The sequence below is a fragment of the Cebus imitator genome, unplaced genomic scaffold (genome assembly GCF_001604975.1).
Source record: "Cebus imitator isolate Cc_AM_T3 unplaced genomic scaffold, Cebus_imitator-1.0 Scaffold39, whole genome shotgun sequence".
NCBI classification, from domain to species: Eukaryota; Metazoa; Chordata; class Mammalia; order Primates; family Cebidae; genus Cebus; species Cebus imitator.
In genome coordinates this window covers 1,930,367-1,948,763 of record NW_016107354.1, presented here as the reverse complement: position 1 = coordinate 1,948,763, position 18,397 = coordinate 1,930,367, and the positions used below count along the sequence as shown (strand labels likewise).

The 18,397-nt window shown below is 34.0% G+C and overlaps 1 protein-coding gene across 1 annotated transcript in view; it reads right to left on the bottom strand.

The window, feature by feature from the left end:
• Nucleotides 1-18,397, bottom strand: part of USP47 (ubiquitin specific peptidase 47) — a 138,771-nt gene that overhangs the window by 17,134 nt on the left and 103,240 nt on the right. The window contains exons 13-21 of the mRNA XM_037737567.1: nucleotides 15,114-15,245; nucleotides 14,576-14,652; nucleotides 13,938-13,993; nucleotides 10,859-10,971; nucleotides 10,055-10,159; nucleotides 7,499-7,706; nucleotides 4,791-4,906; nucleotides 2,234-2,353; nucleotides 6-464 (exon numbers count right to left, since the gene is read on the bottom strand). Coding sequence (XP_037593495.1) covers nucleotides 6-464; nucleotides 2,234-2,353; nucleotides 4,791-4,906; nucleotides 7,499-7,706; nucleotides 10,055-10,159; nucleotides 10,859-10,971; nucleotides 13,938-13,993; nucleotides 14,576-14,652; nucleotides 15,114-15,245 — 1,386 coding nt within the window. The remainder of the gene's footprint in view (nucleotides 1-5; nucleotides 465-2,233; nucleotides 2,354-4,790; nucleotides 4,907-7,498; nucleotides 7,707-10,054; nucleotides 10,160-10,858; nucleotides 10,972-13,937; nucleotides 13,994-14,575; nucleotides 14,653-15,113; nucleotides 15,246-18,397) is intronic.

Genomic DNA, 18,397 nt, shown 5'->3' with positions numbered 1-18,397 from the left:
GAGTCTGATCGTTCCTCAGACTGAAAATTTTCTGGATCAGAAGTCTGAATATGCTGTTCAAGTTCTCTGTTATCCACTGATGCTGAAGAGTCCCTCTCATTGAGAGGTGATTCGATGTTTTCAAAGTCACTTGTCTCAGTACTTTTACTGCTGTCCCCATTATCTCCATCCTGCTGTTGCTGCAGTGACAAGCTTTTGAGTTTTTCAGTGCTTTCTTCTAGAATAGCTTCCACAGACTTTAGGCTTCCTACAGGTCCTTTGACTCTTTCACAATCATCATCCACATTACCAGAATCTCCTCCAGCTTTCTGGTATGCTGTCCTTTTGGAATAAGATCCTGGGGATTGTTCAGGTAGCAAAACAAATAATCTGATTGTATTTGCATGCCGATCCAGGAGTTTCCATAAGTGAGAGTCTGCAAAGGCCATCTGGTAATCCAAAGTCTCGGAACTTTCAACAAACACCTACATAGTAAGTCAGAGTTTTATTATATATTAATTTCAGTGACATTTTCATTCATCATCATCATAATATTGCATCAATACAAGACAATACACAGTTATGTTATAAAATGTGATGATAAAGTTTCTGAAGGACACTGTACTGTTTTGGAGATTGAATAAAATAAATATTAGGCTCAAAGGTCTTTGTAACTAGCCATAAAACTACACAAAGATAGAGGACATGGACATACACATATACACAAACACCTTGTTTACTGGGATGTCCAATTTCAGAAAGTTGTTTTATCATTCTTCTCTTTAGGAAATTAATAATCTGGTTTTTCTTTAGATTGTATACATCTTTCACCTTTAGAAAAACCAAGTTTTGCCTGAATTACAGACATAGGGACATCTGTAAAGACACCTTGTGAATATAACACCAAAATCCAGATCATGGAAAAATTTAATGGGCAAATAACTTGGTTTTGTAACAAATAAACTGCAAGAAAGCAAATGAAAAAGACACAGGAAAATTTACAGAAAAAAAATTTCTAAGATAATCAGAGAAATTTGAACACTGACTAAGATACTGGCTGCTATTAAGGTATTTTTTAGGTACATAATGTAAATTTCATTTTTTTTTTCAAGAGTTCTCTTCATTTAGAGACATACATTCACATGATCTATAGATGAAATGATGTGATCCTTAGGAAGTTTATCAACTAATCTGGGGGAAGTAGATGGTTAAAATATAGATAAAACAAGAGACAATAACTGTAGAAGCTGAGTGATGGGGATGTGGTGGTGGGGGGGGTCACTCTATTTTCCCTATTCTCTCTACTTTTGTTTATGTTTGAAATTTTCCATAATACATCTTTTTTAAAATATGAAATTCATTTTTGGCATAAATTTGGGGATAATAAATAGGATGTTGGCTTTTGCATAAAAGGATAACACTATCATTATCCTATTCAGTAAATGTTACAAACTGAAACTAGTAGGCTAACCACTTAAGGCAAAAAAAAAGTTAGATCCTTCCTGTACTTCTTACCCTAAAGTAGTATTGGAGGGGATTAGAGATTTTAATGTTTTACATATACACATACACCCCCTCTCCCACAACACAAAAGTTTTAGAAGCATAAGTGAATAAAAATTACATATTGGGATTAATAAAATAATACTAAAAAAGTTAAATGAGATAAAAGACTAGACTGTACTAAGATAAATGAGACTAGAAAAAGTGATAGACACATGAAAAATGATAAATGATGAAACACATAATAATATCAAGATAAAAGAAGAGGATTAACATGAACTTTCTCCTTTCCAATAGAGAAAAATGAGTAGGCAAAGGGAATAATGGTGAGTGAACTCAAGATGATAATTTTTTCTATACCAGGTATGCCTCTGACCCTCACCGTGAAGTGAACAACAAAAAAAAAAGGGACATAATCACTGCGGGTAGAGATGGTTATGAAGGTTTCACCAAAGAGGTAGGACTAATCTAGAGATTGAAAAAAAAAATGCAGGGAGAGGAGGAACACTCTAGGTGGGAGTGTACATGAACAAAGGCAAAGAAGAGGAGAGCTGGTAAGACTGATTGACAGGACACAAAGGAGCTTGATCTGACATGACTACAAAGGAAGGTAATTATTAGGAAAACCTGAGAATTTAAGTTAAGTTTCAGACAGATGTTGAACAGCTGTGGAGGCCAGGCTTATAATACTGAACTAATTTTATTTACTATTACCAGCATAGAAAATAGTAATAAAAAAATAAGTGACATACCTTGTTACTTCTAAAAAATCCTTCAGCTTTCAGGGTTTTACTGGGGACACTGAGAAGACGCAAATCATTATAGCAGCGTTCCAGCACAATTCTCATTGTTTCAGCAGGTAAATGGATGGCCTATAATAAAAGCAATTTAATAAAAAGTACTCTTTCAAAAATAATTCTGCTTGACTTAGAAAGCAAGACACTGCTGAATTCTTCTTAAAAGCAGCAGAGAGAAAAATAATTTTAGTAGAGGTTTTAAAATATTTGAATAATGAAAGGGAAAAATTAGTTATAGCCATAAATTATGCTGCAAATCAGGAGAACAAAATACCACTTATAAATGTATGCTCTGAAACTATTTTAAAGGTAAGGATTTTGTCCTAGAAACTCTATTCCTCTCAAATTTGCCAAGTAAATGAGTGATCTGATTCCAAAGAAACTGAATAACTTGACTTTTTGACAGTGATATTAAACTGCTGAACTTCTTGGCTTTTGACAGGCCCTTCTGTAGTCTGTGAATAGTTGTTACACTTTTATTAAAGCAACAAGCAATTTTCCTTTGCGTGAAATGAGAAGATTAGTAGGTAAAATTTTAAGTTATTCTCTAAGTCTGTATCTTTAATTTTTGGAGTCATTTCATAAATTTCACATGAAAGCAGGTAAAAATTACCTCCATTTTAAAGAACACAACTTATTTTCAATACGACTTAGGTTATTAGTTATAAATACCTAATTCTTAAGCAGTCTGATTATAGTTTAAAACACTGTATTTGTTTACATGATGTTTTGTGACTGCCTTTATTCTCTATAGACATAGTTTTCTCAGCTCACTGCAACCTCCGCTGTCTTTCTTTCTTTCTTTTTTTTTTTTTTTTTTTTTTTTTTTTTTTTTTTTTTTTTTTTTTTTTTTTGAGATTCAGTCTTGGTCTATTGCCCAGGCAGGACTGCGGTGGCACAGCCTCGGCTCACTGCAACCTCCACTTCCTAGGTTCAAGCAGTTATCCTGCTTAAGCCCCCAAGGAGCTGGGACTACAGGCATGGGCCATCACGCCCAGCTAATTTTTGTATTTTTAGTAGAGATGGGGTTTCGCCGTGTTGACCAGGCTGCTCTCAAACTCCTGACCTCAAATGATCCACCCACCTCGGCCTTCCGAAGTGCTGGGATTACAGGCATGAGCCACCATGCCCAGCCTTAAACATATTTTTCTCAATAAGATTATCAACTTCTTGGGGAAGAAACTATTGTGTCTCTTTCTTTTGTATTATGCCTGAGTGCTCACTAAACTGAATTTTTCTACATTTGGCATTCAAATTTCAAAAATGTAATACAGAGTATATCATACCAACATAGTATGCATTTACAAGCAATTTAATCATAAAATATAATTTCACAAAAATGATTTGTTTCCTGGTTATTAATTTAGCAAACCTGTTAGAAGTCATGTAAATATAAGTCAAAGTATAGACTTTTTTAAAGAGCATAATAATAACCACCAACTCTTAATGTAACATCTTACAAATTTTTTTCCACAGAGCATTTATTTATTTTTCATTAATGCTTATTACAACCCTGTTAAACAAGTATTGAAAACCTCAGCTAATAAGATGAAAGACAAGACTACCATAAGATGAATGACTGAAACCTGAACTCGATTTGCAATTATGGAACAACTTCCACTACATGAGGGGATCTTAACCTATGGTTTGAGAACCCTGAAAAATTTTGCCTGTTTGTATGCTCAAGGTTCTGAGGTGTACAGGACCCTTGAAAGGATGATAATCATTTGTCTGGTACGGACTAATCCTTTTGCCCCCCCCCCCCCAAACTTGAATGTTTTCATTGTTATATTTTTCCAGCTCAAGAAATCTGAGCCTAAGTTCTTTATCATTAGCTCATATAATGGCGCCAGTATTTAATTCATGACGTTCCCTATCAAGTCTACATGCTCATCTTCCTCCTCTATTTCTATTAATGTATCCCTACTTTTCTGGTTTCCAAGTTTGAAACCTCTGGCTTAGGTCACGGGTGTATCTGCTTTACCCCAACGTTTAATAATTACAAGTCCTGCAGATTCTATCCCTCTTGGAATCTATGTGTTCTCTCATTTCCAGTCATACACCTACACTTGAATTATTTCAACAGCTTCCTCCTCTCCATTCCTGACTCTCTCTCAAGGCATGTGGAACACTAGTCTAGTGTCACCAGACACTAAGTGCAGCATTGCTGCACTTAAAACCACCACCATCAACAAAAAAACTTCTTATTGCCTACACCAAAAAGGAGCCCAAACTTTCGTGTTTACTGTTTAAAGCCCTTCATGAAATAAACTGTACTAATATTTCCGATCCTGTATTTTACGATAATCCAGCCAACACATACAAGTTGTTATATGTACTTGCCCCACATTTTCTTACTTCCTGTTCAATCTGTTTCTTTTAACCACAGCTGTCTCCTAACTACAAATATTAGCTCCTGGAGGTAGAGCCTGTATATTATTCATAACTATCACAGTGTCTTGCATGTAACAGGCACTCAAAAATACATTTACTAACCCCTTTTAAAACTTACCTTTGAAATCAGTTGTTTGAACTCTGTAACTGTCTGATTTAAGTAAGCACGAACAGTTATTGGAGCAGCTACAGATTCTGCTTTTAGATCAACAACATGAACTTTCACCATCACTTCTGTCACATTTGAAGATATAAACACATAATTGGAGGTTATTTTTTAATGTATTTCACATGAGTGATGCATTATTAATGTGTTTCTAATAGATGACAATCCAAACTTCCAAGTACAGACCAAAACAACATTGAATAAATATAAATCACCAGATACTGCAAAACAAACATTAAAGGCCACACAGCTCTCATGCTTGCTTTTGAGTAAATGCCTCATTAAGCCACACAAAACCTTGTTCATCATCAAAAACTTCCTATTCTCAAAATAATATTTTCTATATCCCAAGGAAAATTCCACACAAAAACTGTTGTGATTATGTATCTGTTTCCTCACTTAAATCCTTTTATTAAAACTGAATCCCATTTTCTTCTCTTCTGTTTTCAGGTTATGTTTATATAACTAAATTCTTAATCTTCAAACACTGTATTTAACATGTAGTTACTATGTATCTGTTTTAACCTCATGTTTTATGTCAATCCTTGTTTTCCCTATGTTGTTATCTAAATCTAACAAAATATTCTGCTAAGATCTAGATTATTAATGAATAAAGACTACTTTATAAGTCTTACAATCTGCACTCGCATTTAGAGTTCTCTTGCAAATAAGTGGTATTACTGCTGACTCATGTTACACCCTAATCATTCTTTTTCCTGTCTAGCTCAAAAAAAAAAAGCAAGAAAATGTCCTAAGGGACTTTTTATAGATAAGGTAGAGTCTTTTTTTTTTTTTTTTTTTTTGAGACGGAGTTTCGCTCTTGTTACCCAGGCTGGAGTGCAATGGCGCGATCTCGGCTCACCGCAACCTCCGCCTCCTGGGTTCAGGCAATTCTCCTGCCCCAGCCTCCTGAGTCGCTGGGATTACAGGCACGCGCCACCATGCCCAGCTAATTTTTTGTAGTTTTAGTAGAGACGGGGTTTCACCATGTTGACCAGGATGGTCTCGATCTCTTGACCTTGTGATCCACCCGCCTCGGCCTCCCACAGTGCTGGGATTACAGGCTTGAGCCACCGCGCCCGGCGATAAGGTAGAGTCTTAACTGAAGCAGGCATCATAAGGTTTTCAGAAATGAAATTTTCCCACTTAAGAGATGTAGGCTCCTTGAAACAGTATTACATCTAACCTAGTCTGTAAAGAGATGCCTTCATTTAAAAAGGAGATATACAGGATCCATAAAGGAATATCATTGTAAAAGGGCAGAATAAGGTTTTGTAAGTTCAACATTTAAGAAAACAACACAGAGGACTTAAGTCTGAATTCTAACTAAACAGTGATACAAAGGAGTTAGGGTCAAGCACAACAGTAAGAATTTTGTAAAATTATTTAAACATTTTGCTTTTCTCCTATTTGTTATAATTTACATATGGTAATTATAGAAAACTCTGGACACAAAACAGATCATGTAACTGTCTTTAAGGAAACTGTGCTGGGTCTGACGAGCAGACCCTGACCCAGTGACAGATGAACAAATGCACTAAGATACAGGTATCTAGTGAAAGAGTGGGTTGAGGGTCCAGACAGCTTACAGAGGTTGAGGAGGGTGCTATAAAGAGTCAGCAGCTGCAGCCCTGACCAGCTAGCACTCCAGGCATTTATACAGTATAGATTTAATGACAGAGGCTTTGAGTCAACACACTTGTAGATAATGATTGAAGGCCAGGTTCCAAGGCCTAAAGCAAACACCATTTGTGGGTAATGACAATGTTGACCCCCAGAGCAGAGAGCAGTCATGCACCTGAGGGTGTTGAACGGTAGATCTTAGGATCACATGAGTAAACGAGCTCTTTAGATAAACTCCCCTACATTCCTTTGGACCTACTTCTACCTAACTGCCCCTGGGTAAGAACTGCTGCCTTCAGCTCATTACTTCCCGAGGCTTTTGAAGAAACCTTCCCGTCTTCCAAGAAGGTTGTGTCTATTTTACAATTTTTCCCACCACCCTGACTGAACCCCTAGAAAACTGTCTCTGGAAAAACTAGGGGCATGATATTTTGGTTTTCCTAAGCAGTCTCAAAGGAAACAAACAAACAAACAAAAAAAAAACTCAACGTGCTGAGTGAATGTGATAGATTTAATGAAGAAAGAAAAGCTGAAGTCCCTAAGACCTGTAAAAGTAGAGAGGATGAAGAAAAACTTTAAATGCTGACAGTGATGGGATAATAAATCCACCCTTCCAAAGAAATTCTAAATAGTCTCTACTTCTGAGACTTTATGAAAATATACTTTTTTGGACCAAGATCTCCATAAAGAGAAAGAAAGAGAAAGACAGATCTTCCTAAAAGAGCAGCTGATAACTTCAGGGATTTACAGCATCCAAAATGCATACGGGAGAAGAAAAATCCCACTGAAGACTGTAAGGTAGAAGTTTTGTTGTTTTTCATTGTTGTTTTTAAAACTATGTATAAAATTATTTGCAAGTAATCTAGAACTTAATTCCAAGCTGTTGCTGAGTATTTCTCAGCCTGTCAAAATTATTCTACATTTTAATACCATTTAAAAAATTAAATTATGTTCATTTCTATAATAAAAAAACCTGTCATGAAAATTTTAAATAGAGTACATCTCAAAATAATGTAAAATTGGGAGTTTTTAGATACCTCCAGGTTTGTAAGACTGGAAAACTTGATCAGGCTTTCTCGTCTCCAACAGCAGATCAAACATATATGTTGACTTGACGCCACCTAGTAGAAGTCCCATTGGTGTATCTTCTTCTCCTTCATATGATCGTTCTAGATAATCATGAAACTCATCGTATTTAACAAGGCGACAGCAATCCAGGGGTATTACCTCTTCTAAATCCATCATCTAAAAGAAAGCAATCCCCCAGAAAGAAAAAAAAATACATATATAAATACATATATAGTGTTTTAGTCTGTATATAATTAACACTACCAATAGGCCCTAACAAATAAAATCCACACATTTATGATTGCATCAAAGACATCAAAGTTACAGGTACAATGTAAATGTTACTTTATATAATTATGTTTCATTATCCCTCAGATCATATAAAGCATGTACTAATTTAAAGACATTTTTATTTTTTAAAAAGCTAACACCATAAATTTTAGATGTAGAAACAAAATCAATGTATTATAACCTACTGCTCGTAATCAACTAAGCTGGAAACAGAGGAAAACAACCAAACAGCCAACTTGAATATGCATTTTTTGTTTTCTTAATCCAATTGGAAGTAGATTTGTTAATTCATGTACCTAGTAGCATTCTAAGTACAGGAGGACAGCATGTCTCATAGACCCATCACAAAGGGTATGGCTTCTATGTCTCTCAGGTGTCACCTCACTCCTCTCCAGATATCCCCTTTCAATATTAGCCTCCAGAATACTTACAGCTCATGGTACAGGAATTTCTATCATAAAATTTCCTTCTAGCTTATGTCACTAACAGATGACGTACCCTGGTTGCAACAACTCTCTTGATAGGAAATAAGCCTCCTGGAGGAACATAGTAGGATTGCTTAGAAGTATTCAATGTTCATTTAAGGTTGTGATTAAAATTTAAAGACTTGTAAGCTTCAGTGTATCACCACTGATCTCTACTCCTTCCCAACTCCCACTCCCAGCAATGAAGCTCTACTTTTAGTATATAAGATTGACTTATTTCTCTCTTCTGTTTGATTCTTTTTATTTGCAAACTTTTACTTCCTATTTTTAAGACTAATGCTTGCAGTCCACCATTATATTTAAAGAATTTTTACCAAAATGAGGCAAATCCAGAGCCATCTATCCATTTTAATGTTTGTTCATTCATTTATCCATTCACATAGCTAACCAATTTTGACTTTTCTATATACTAGGCAAGAGTATTGAAAATAAAATTGTGAGCAAAACCAAAATGGTTTCTGTACTTGTGTTTATAGTCTAGTGAGGGACAGTGATATTAAAATAGTCAAACAATTAAATGTAAAATTTCAATACTGGTAAGTGCTATGCAGGAACAGACGTATAACACAAATGATTCTCAAACTTGATTATGCCTGAGAGTCACCTGAGATATGTGTTACAATGCCTATTCCCGGGCTCCAACAGAGAAATTCTGATTCATAAGCAGCAATTAGCATTTTTAATAAGAATGTGACTTTGGTGCAAATTGTGTTAGATCACACTTTGAGAAACAATATCCGCTATCTTGTGTGTTGAGTTCTTTTATCGGTTCCATGTATAATTATACACAAAATGATATAGTATGCAATTTTTTCTCTAGGTAATGACTTTAATTTCAGTCAAATTCTGTTAATGCTTATATGGAAAGGGAAAAACTTCAATTTGTTAAGTATCATAAATAACATTGAGAATGATCTGGTGAAAGAGCATGTCCCTATTTGCCTTTCAAACCACATTAATAACTTTCTACTACTCTTAGAGAACAAAATGCAAACTTCCATTTCACAAAAATCTCTAATTTCCTTTTATGGTACTCTGTGCTCATTCAAAACAATCTAAACATATGACTCCTTTCTTGGGTTTCTTAAACGTGCCAAGCATCTCCTCACCTCAGCATTTTTGAACATGCTGTTCACTCTACTTAGAATATTCTTCCTTGGGCATGGGCCAGTGACAGAATGGATAATGCATCTGACTACACACCAGTATATTCTTCCTCAGCTTTTTGCATAGCTGTCTCCCTGTCTCATGGTTACAGTCTCAAAATAAATTTTCTCAATTTACTACTACTGTGTTTATAGCATCTAAATAATAAAATAATTGCAAACTGTGGTGTTTAAATATGTTTTGTTTGTTCTTTCCAATAGATTGTAATCTCCACAAGGGCAGTGACTGTGTCTTGTTCCCTTTGGTATCTTTAATATCTCACTGTTGTCTTATTCACTCTGGTATCTCTGTTTCATACAGTAAACACTCAAGAAATCTATGTTAAATGAATAGAAAGAGCAAATAAAATTTTGTTCCTAATTCTGGGACCTAGAAAGTTTAAATGGCTTCCAAAGGGAGAAAATTCTCAAAATCAACTGAATATGCTCCAAAGGAGAGATATAAATATACTTAGTAAGAGATAAATTAACTGGTTACCAAGGTTACTGCAAGTGCTTATATAACCATTATCCATAATAAAAACTTGGGAAATTATGTTAATACTGTTATATTAGTAAATGTCAATGATGCAATTAAACATACCTTATAAGCCATTTCTACTGCTTCTTTTAATGTCTTATCCTTATGAACCTCCAATTTATTTTCCATCATTACTTGTTTTGCAGGATGCAAACAGAATAATTTTATCTAGAAAATGTAAAATATCATCATCAACTCCAAAATTCAAGAGTCAAAATTCAATTCTTCTGTAGATAGCATTCTAATTGTCAAAATACTACAATTAAAAAAAAAAAAAGTAATTGAGATCATTCTTTCTTGTATCTATTCTTAGTAATTGATACTGACTCATGCCATAAAAAAACTAAAAAAACATTAATTTTAACAACTGTATGTTTCCTCATACACATGTATAATTTACGTAATCACTCCCCTACCAATAAACACTTGGGCTGTTTCCAATTTTTCCCTAATTTGTAAAATGCTATAATGAATATCCCTGTAATCAAGATTTTTACAGTAATTGTGATTACTTCATTAGGAAATAATTCTGTAAGAAAAATTATGTAAAAGAATATGAATTTGCTTATGGCTCTTCATAAATACTGTTCAATTTCTATACAGTTTTTACTGATTTATTTTCTTTCAATAGGATAAGAGAATGTCTACCTCAACTGTGGCTTCACCAGCACTGACCACCGTCACTACATATATTACTGGGTTTTTACACATCAAATCAAATTTTACCTTTATAGTATGATTGGTTACATTGTTCAGTGATCATGATGGCATAACTGTCTAAAAAATCAATGAGTTAGTCATGAGAATTGCAGTTAAGCAAGCTTAAAAATAGCGCTTTCAATTAAAAATAAAATTATGGAATTCAACCTTGCATGTATTGCGTTCAATTTCTCGTTGTCTCTTTTCTTGTTCTTCCAACTCTCTCTCTTTCTGCACCAAGTTTTTAATATGTTCGGGGTATTCATCCACTTCTAGAAATTCTATTAGTAATAAAAACAGGACAAAACAGTGTCACTGAAACTGAGCTCCCTTTATTCATTCTGCTTCGCTATGCTCCCATAGTATATACTTCTACTACAGCACTCATGGAGACATATCTCAATTATATCCTTCTCTCAACTTGGAACACAAACTTCATCCACAAAAGGGTGAAGAGATAGTTAACAGGGACACATGGTTAGGTCTCATATCTTAAAGAACCATGTATTTATTCAAAATGGCTCTTGGCTCCAGAACAACTCCAGTATGTGAATTAATATTTTAGAATGAAAAAGCCCTCTGAAACTTGAAAATAAAATTATTTCTGACTTCAAATCATGCCATTCCCATCAAACTGTGTGACCTTGGGCAAGTTTACTTCTCCAAATGTAGGTCTCTTTAGCTTATTAATATCATCTACCTCATAAAGTTACTACCTGAGATATAAAAAAAAATTAATAAATGCTGCCGCTGTTCCTGCCACTAAATGCTATCTATTTGTTTACTACCATCTTTCCTGTGTTCTCAAAGCAGTCTTTAGCTGCCTCCTAACCAAAGAATACAGAATCACAAAACTGACAACTTCATCTTTTGGATTTCTCCCTCTCTATATGGTCAAGATTCACGTGAATATAAAAAGTGATGATTATTTGTGATATAGTTTAGACATTTGTCCTCGTCCAAATCTCATGCTGAATTGTAATCCCCAGTACTGGAGGTGGGGCCTGGTGGGAGGTGTCTGGGTCATGGGGGTAGATGCCTCATGGCTTGGTGCTGTCCTTATGACAGTGAGTTCTCATGAGTTCTGGTCATTTAAAAGTGTGTGGCACCCCCTTGACCCCCAGCAACTTGCTTGCTCCTGCTTTTGCCATGTGAAATGCCTGTTTCCATATTGCCTTCTAACATGATCGAAAACTCTCTGGGGCTTCCTCAGAAGCTGAGCATCATGCTTCCTGCACAGTCTGCAGAACGGTGAGCCAATTAAACTTCTTTTCTTTACAAATTACCCAGTTTTGGGTATTGCTTTACAGCAATGCAAGGACAACCTAACATAATTTCTGAGGCTACTTTTAAGCAACTAAAGGGAAAAAATATATGCAAAAAATAGTTACTACAGACTCACATATAAAGTTTTTCTTAATAATCACAACTTCATACATACCTTTAAAGTATTCAAAGTGACAATATGAAATTATGACACCATTTAATAAAACCAATGATTATTTAGCATTAAAAAGGGAAAATAATTTATATCAAAAATAGCATACATCTGTAAAACGTAAAAGCTGTTGCTTCTAGGAAAGTGCTCTAATTTAAAAAACATTCCATATCATACAGCGCCCTCTGGTGCTTTATAACAAAACTAGAGTTGGGGGAGCAAAGGAAGGCTGTTATTGCGCTTTTCGAAGGCTGGGTCCACATGAAGGACATGAATGACAATACTGACTCTGCTTCCAGATAGCTATGATTTGGGACAACTTTGGCACAGCTAATACAGTACAAATGATTACTTTTGCTCTTAAGTCTCTGTTCTGAAATGACTTATTATAATTTTCATTTATTTTTTCAATAATTCCATAGTAAATTATTGAACATTACTATAGGACAAATCCTGGAATATACTTTTATGTGAAAAGATGAGTAAATCCTAATCTTGTACCAACTGAATTCACCATCTAATGAGGGTTTACAAAAATGTGAATAAAAGCATAATGCTTGAAACAGACTAATAGCAATGGCAGTTTCTAAACAAAGGAAATATACTGAAATCAAAGATTGTGATTACATTTTAATTATGAAAAGACCATGAGCAAACACATCAACTGTATATGTATCAGTATGTACACACTCCCCTACATATTTGCAATATAGCCTGAGAGAGTCAGAATTAGCAAGGAAAAACAAAAACTGCAATTTTTTAAAAGCAATAATTATTTAAAAAGCCAAACAAACATGCTTCATATACTGGATTATTTCCGAGGTTCTTAATACAACACATAAAACATGGGTACTAGATACATAACGCTTTACTTGCTTTTAAATTAAATAAGTATAAATACTTAACTCAAGTTTCCAAAAATGTTTTCAGAGTCGTAAATCAAAAGTTCAGGTCACCCAGGATCCCCAATCAAAGCATTTAAATATTAAAATACTCCAAAAACTTGACATTGAAAGAAAGCAATAACCATTAAATTTAATTTTTTACTATATATCAGATATGATGCTAAATGTTGAAAATGTTATCTCATTACAATTTTTATAACAATACTATAAAATACTATTATACACATTTTACAGATGTGTAAAGAAAGGCTGAGCAAGGTTGGCCGGGTGTAGTGGCGCACGACTATGTAATCCTAGCACTTTGGGAGGCCAAGGCGGATGGATCGCCTGAGGTCAGGAGTTTGAGACCTGCCTGGCCAAAATGGCGAAACCCCATCTCTATTAAAAATACAAAAATTAGCTGGGTGTGGTGGTACATGCCTGTAATCCTCACTACTCGGGAGGCTGAGACAGGACAATCACTTGAACTCAAGAGGCGGAGGCTGCAGTGAGCCAACATTGCACCGCTGCACTCTAGCCTGGGTGACAGAGCGACAATCCGTTTCAAAAAAAGAAAGAAAAGCTTAGAAAAGGTTGCTCTAGGACACACAGATGATGAGTTAGGACAAAGCTGGGTTTATCATCCCTGTATCAAACTGCATTTTATACAATCTTACTACTAACAAACATTCAATTTATTTAATGTAGTTTTGTCTCTTCGTATCTTAAAAAAATAACTCAACATTTTTTCAAGGTCCTTACCGTTTGGCATTTGGCATTATTTTATAACAGTCTTTGTAAATAATTCTTCCAGGCATAAAACAATTATCCTATCATTTAAAAGTAGTTATCTGGGTTTGCGAAACTTACAAAAGAAATTAGTTAACCACACAGATTAAAATCATATAACTGTAGGTAAACATACTTGCATTTCTGGCTGGATCCTTCAGTCTATAGATCAGCATATATGCATTTGTGGAACTAGTAGAAATATAAAAAAGATTAATAGGCACAAAAAGTAGATTGTAAAGATTCCACTTCTAAGCATGAAATATTCATTTTAAATTGTGATTTTTTTAAAAAAAACAATTAGAAAATCATGCCACTGTTCACAGACACATTCAGATTTAAAACATTGCAGATAAGAGGATAATCTGTTTCCACTTATCACATTTAGAGAAGATTCCATATCTCCTCTTTATAACACAGTAAAGCCTTCAACAAAACTGTGTACTGGAATGTCTACATACAACAGTTAAGTCAGGAGCCAGCAAGTTTTTTCTGGCAAGGACTAAATAGTAGTATCATAAGCTTTGTATGCCATATGGTCTGTGCTGCAACTACTCAACTATGTTATTATAGTGCAAAAGCATTAACACATAATGTAGAAACAAATGGCTATGTCAGTGTTCAAGCCTGATTTCCAAAATATGGAGGCAGGTTGGATTTGGCTTATGGGTTGTAGTCTGTCAATACCTGGGTTAAATCTTTGATGATAAAAAAACACTGAGAAGCTATAATTAATTCTAACTTTTAAACACTGAAAATTGGAAAACTGCTTACCTTGCAAAAGCACTGGAATAATATCCTCTGCTTCCTGAAGATCCACCATGTGTTTTCTTAATGTCATCTTGTGTTATCTGAAAATGTGTTACATGATTTCTTTTTGCAAATTCTGTAACACTTCACATTAATGTCAATATGTAACTCAATCTTTAGCCTCAGAGTTAAATGCTATCAAAGACCTTCATGATTGCTCACACAGATACAAAATTTGATCATCATCAGTGGCTGCTTACCAGCCAGTCAGTTCTAGTGTTCCTAATCACATGTGAAGTAAAAGTAGCACCTATGAGGCTCAGGCCCAGAGGAAAATTGTTAGTCTATCTCTGGAGATATTCAACAAGCCCCAAACAAATAAGCAAAACAAATAATAAAAAAGGCAAGAACTTTAATAAAAGCAAAAATTAAAGACCGGTTTGATATAAGTCTTAAGATGTATCACCAGACACATTCACTCATCCTTAAAAACTTTGCTGTTGTTTAGAAACATCCCTATTCCCATCTTTCACAGTAATAATCTTAAAGGACATATCCTTACCCTGCTGACATGTTGATCATTGAAGCTGTACCACTGTTCATCACTGAATGACTTTATACATGCATAATAATGACCACCAGCAGCACTCCCGGAATGAACCATAACAGAGAAAAGTTCATAGATCAAGGAGTTCTAAGGAGAAAAAATAAAAGTAACTCAGAGGAGAAGAAAAACACAGAACGCTTATTTGTGTATTTCCTATTCTCTACTAACACATAGAGAAATAACATAGTTAGTTGTTCTATATGCCATAGGTCAACTTTCCCTAAGGTAAAACAAAACTGGCAAGTTATCAAATAACTGTATATACCACAAGTTACACAAGTTTAATCAGTGTATTCTTTCACATTTTAATTATGCTATAACCTTTGAAACTATATAGTCTATAAACTTACATATGTAAAAATTAAATAATAGTCTAAAATTTCAGAAACAGATGCTAGCTAAAACGCTGTTCTAAAATGCACAGTTGATAAAAGAAATTCCTAGCAACATACTGTTTCTTATTCAAATTCTATTTCCTCTACAAAAGAGGTGAGGAATAAAATTATTTGAAACATCTTCTAATGTAGTCACACATTATCTGAGATGTCGTGATCTACTAATTTATCTCTCTCTTATATTAAGAATGAATCCTGAATTATACTATATCTATAATAAATTAAAATTATTTCTTTAGCTTCCTGTTCTGAAAATAATTCTTTAAAGTTTGGAAGTAAACATTATTTTAAGCAAACTTAAGTATTTGTGGAAGAAAACAGGAGAACAGAGGCAACTTGTTTAAAAAAAGAGGTCATTTATAATGACTTGTTTTTAGAACAACTCCTAAGACAGTTTGAGATACTGAAGACGTTGCAGACCAGTAACTCTATCACAAAAAAAAAAAGAACAGGTAGGCAGACAGAAACAAGAGAAGGAAAGGAGGTTAAAAAGGCAGTTTGACATAAGAAGATTCTCCTGTTTACAACACACAAGCTTTATTTTATTTACTTTTCTACAAGTACTAGGGTTTGTCTTCTTTCTTCTTTGCCTAAGAAGCATTTTAGAGACTTCTAGAACTTTCAAGACATTCCAATTTATCTTAAAACAACTTTAAACTGACCACAATATATGGCTAATAGTGAAATTTCCAGAGCAAATTTTGAAAATGTCTGAAAACTTGTTTATGTAGTTCACATTTTATTCCTAAAACTAAAATTAATCACAGTGGTGACAGAGGGGAAGTTTCAGAATTTATTTGCAATCCAAAAGGTGTGTTTAAAGCATTTAAAAACTTACAAAATGTGGTAACTGCAGGTTATTAAATTAAAATGCTCTGAATATGGTAATACACTAGACAAAATTCTGATATGATTGAATATGAACAGTATCTTATAAGCAGTCCCCCATTTAAAAATAAAATACAGAAAAAGCCTACAAATCAACATCTATACATTTTTTAAGTTTCATCACAATGATCAAAGCCAACATAATTATTTTTCTGGAAAATTCTAATAGTAGCAACTTCTAGATGACAATAATTGTGGTATATTCAGAAGACTGAATCGCCTTCCAAATTACAATTGTATATAACATATTTTAAAGCAAAAATAATACAGTCATGACAGAGTTAAGGGTTCTCAAATATGATAATTTTAGTTTCAAATCACAAATACATTGCTAAAAAGTAGGAAGGAAAGTAAAGTGCCATCATCCAAATCTAGCACAATTTGTAAATAAAATTACATAAAAACATATCCTAACATTTTCTTCTCTTTTAGTACTATTTAACAAAGCAATACATTACTCTTAATAAAAAAGGGATACATCTTCAAACATGGTACTAGCAAACAGAAGTGTAAATTTCTAGATCTGAGTAGAACAGAAAGCATCTAGTCCAAATTCCTCCAAAATGTAGCAAGTGAAAGACACACATATTAAATGATTTGCCGGAAGTGATACAGTTTATTGACGGCAAAGTGAGAACTAAAATGTAAATTATTTGATCCACTTATGCAAGGGTCAAATACTGAGTATTTTAGGCTTTCTGGGCCATATGGTTTCTGTCACAACTACTCAACTCTGTCATTATAGTACTAAACCAGACATATACCATATGTAAACAACTAGAGTGACTGTGTTCCAATAAATCTTTATTTACAAAAAATGGTAACACTAAACAACAGACCTGGAAGCTCAACACCAAAGAGAATAAATACCCACCATGCCCAATAAAGCAAAAACCAAAACAACAAAAAACAAACAAAAACTCCCAAGTTCAGGCATATCATGTTCAAAGTGAACAAAATCAAAGACCAAAAAAACTTCATGGGAGGCAGGGGGGGAAACATCTTACCTATAAAGGAACAAGGATAAAAATTATAGCACACTTTTCATTATAAACCATGTAAGCAAGGAGAGTGTAGTGAAATATTTCGTGTTGAAAGAAATATTAGCACCAACTTAGAATTCTGTATCCAGAGAAATAATTCTTTAAAAGTAAAGGAGAGAAATTAGAAATCAATAGTATAAGGAAAACTAGAAAATTCAATTACAAATATCTGTAAGTTGTTTTAAACAACACATTCTTAAACAACCAATGGGTCAAAGAAGAAATGACAAAGGAAATTAGAATATATACTGAGTCAAATGAAAACAAAAACATAACATACCAAAACTTATGGGATGCAGCAAAAGAGGATAGTTTATAGATGTAAATGCCTACATTAAAAAAAAGAAAAGAAGATGAAGAAGACAACGTCTAAAATCAACAACCTAACTTTAAACCTCAAGGAACTAGAAATAGAAGAACAAACTAAGTTGGGGAGAGGGGATGTTAAAAAAAGAAGAAGAAAACTAAATAGCAGAAGAATGGAAATAAAGATTAGAGCAGAAATTAAATAGAGAATAGAAAAAAAATAATGAAACTAAGAGTTAGCTTTTTGAAAAGATCAACAAAGTTAACAAACCTTTAGCTAGGCTAAGAAAGAGACAAGACTCAAATAATGAAAATCATAAATGAAAGAGGAGACATTATATTGACGCCACAGAAATAAAAAGGTTCCTAAGAGACTACTATGAACAACTGTATGCCAACAAATTAGGTACCCTAGAAGAAATAGATAAATTTCTACAAACATATAGCTAATGAAGGCTGACTCAAGAAGACATAAAAAATCTGAACACATCTATAATTAGTAAGGAGATTGAATCAGTAATCAAAAACCTCCCAACAAAGAGAAGCCCAGGACCAGGTGGCTTTGCTACAGAATTCTATCAAACATTTAAAGAAGAAACAGCAATCC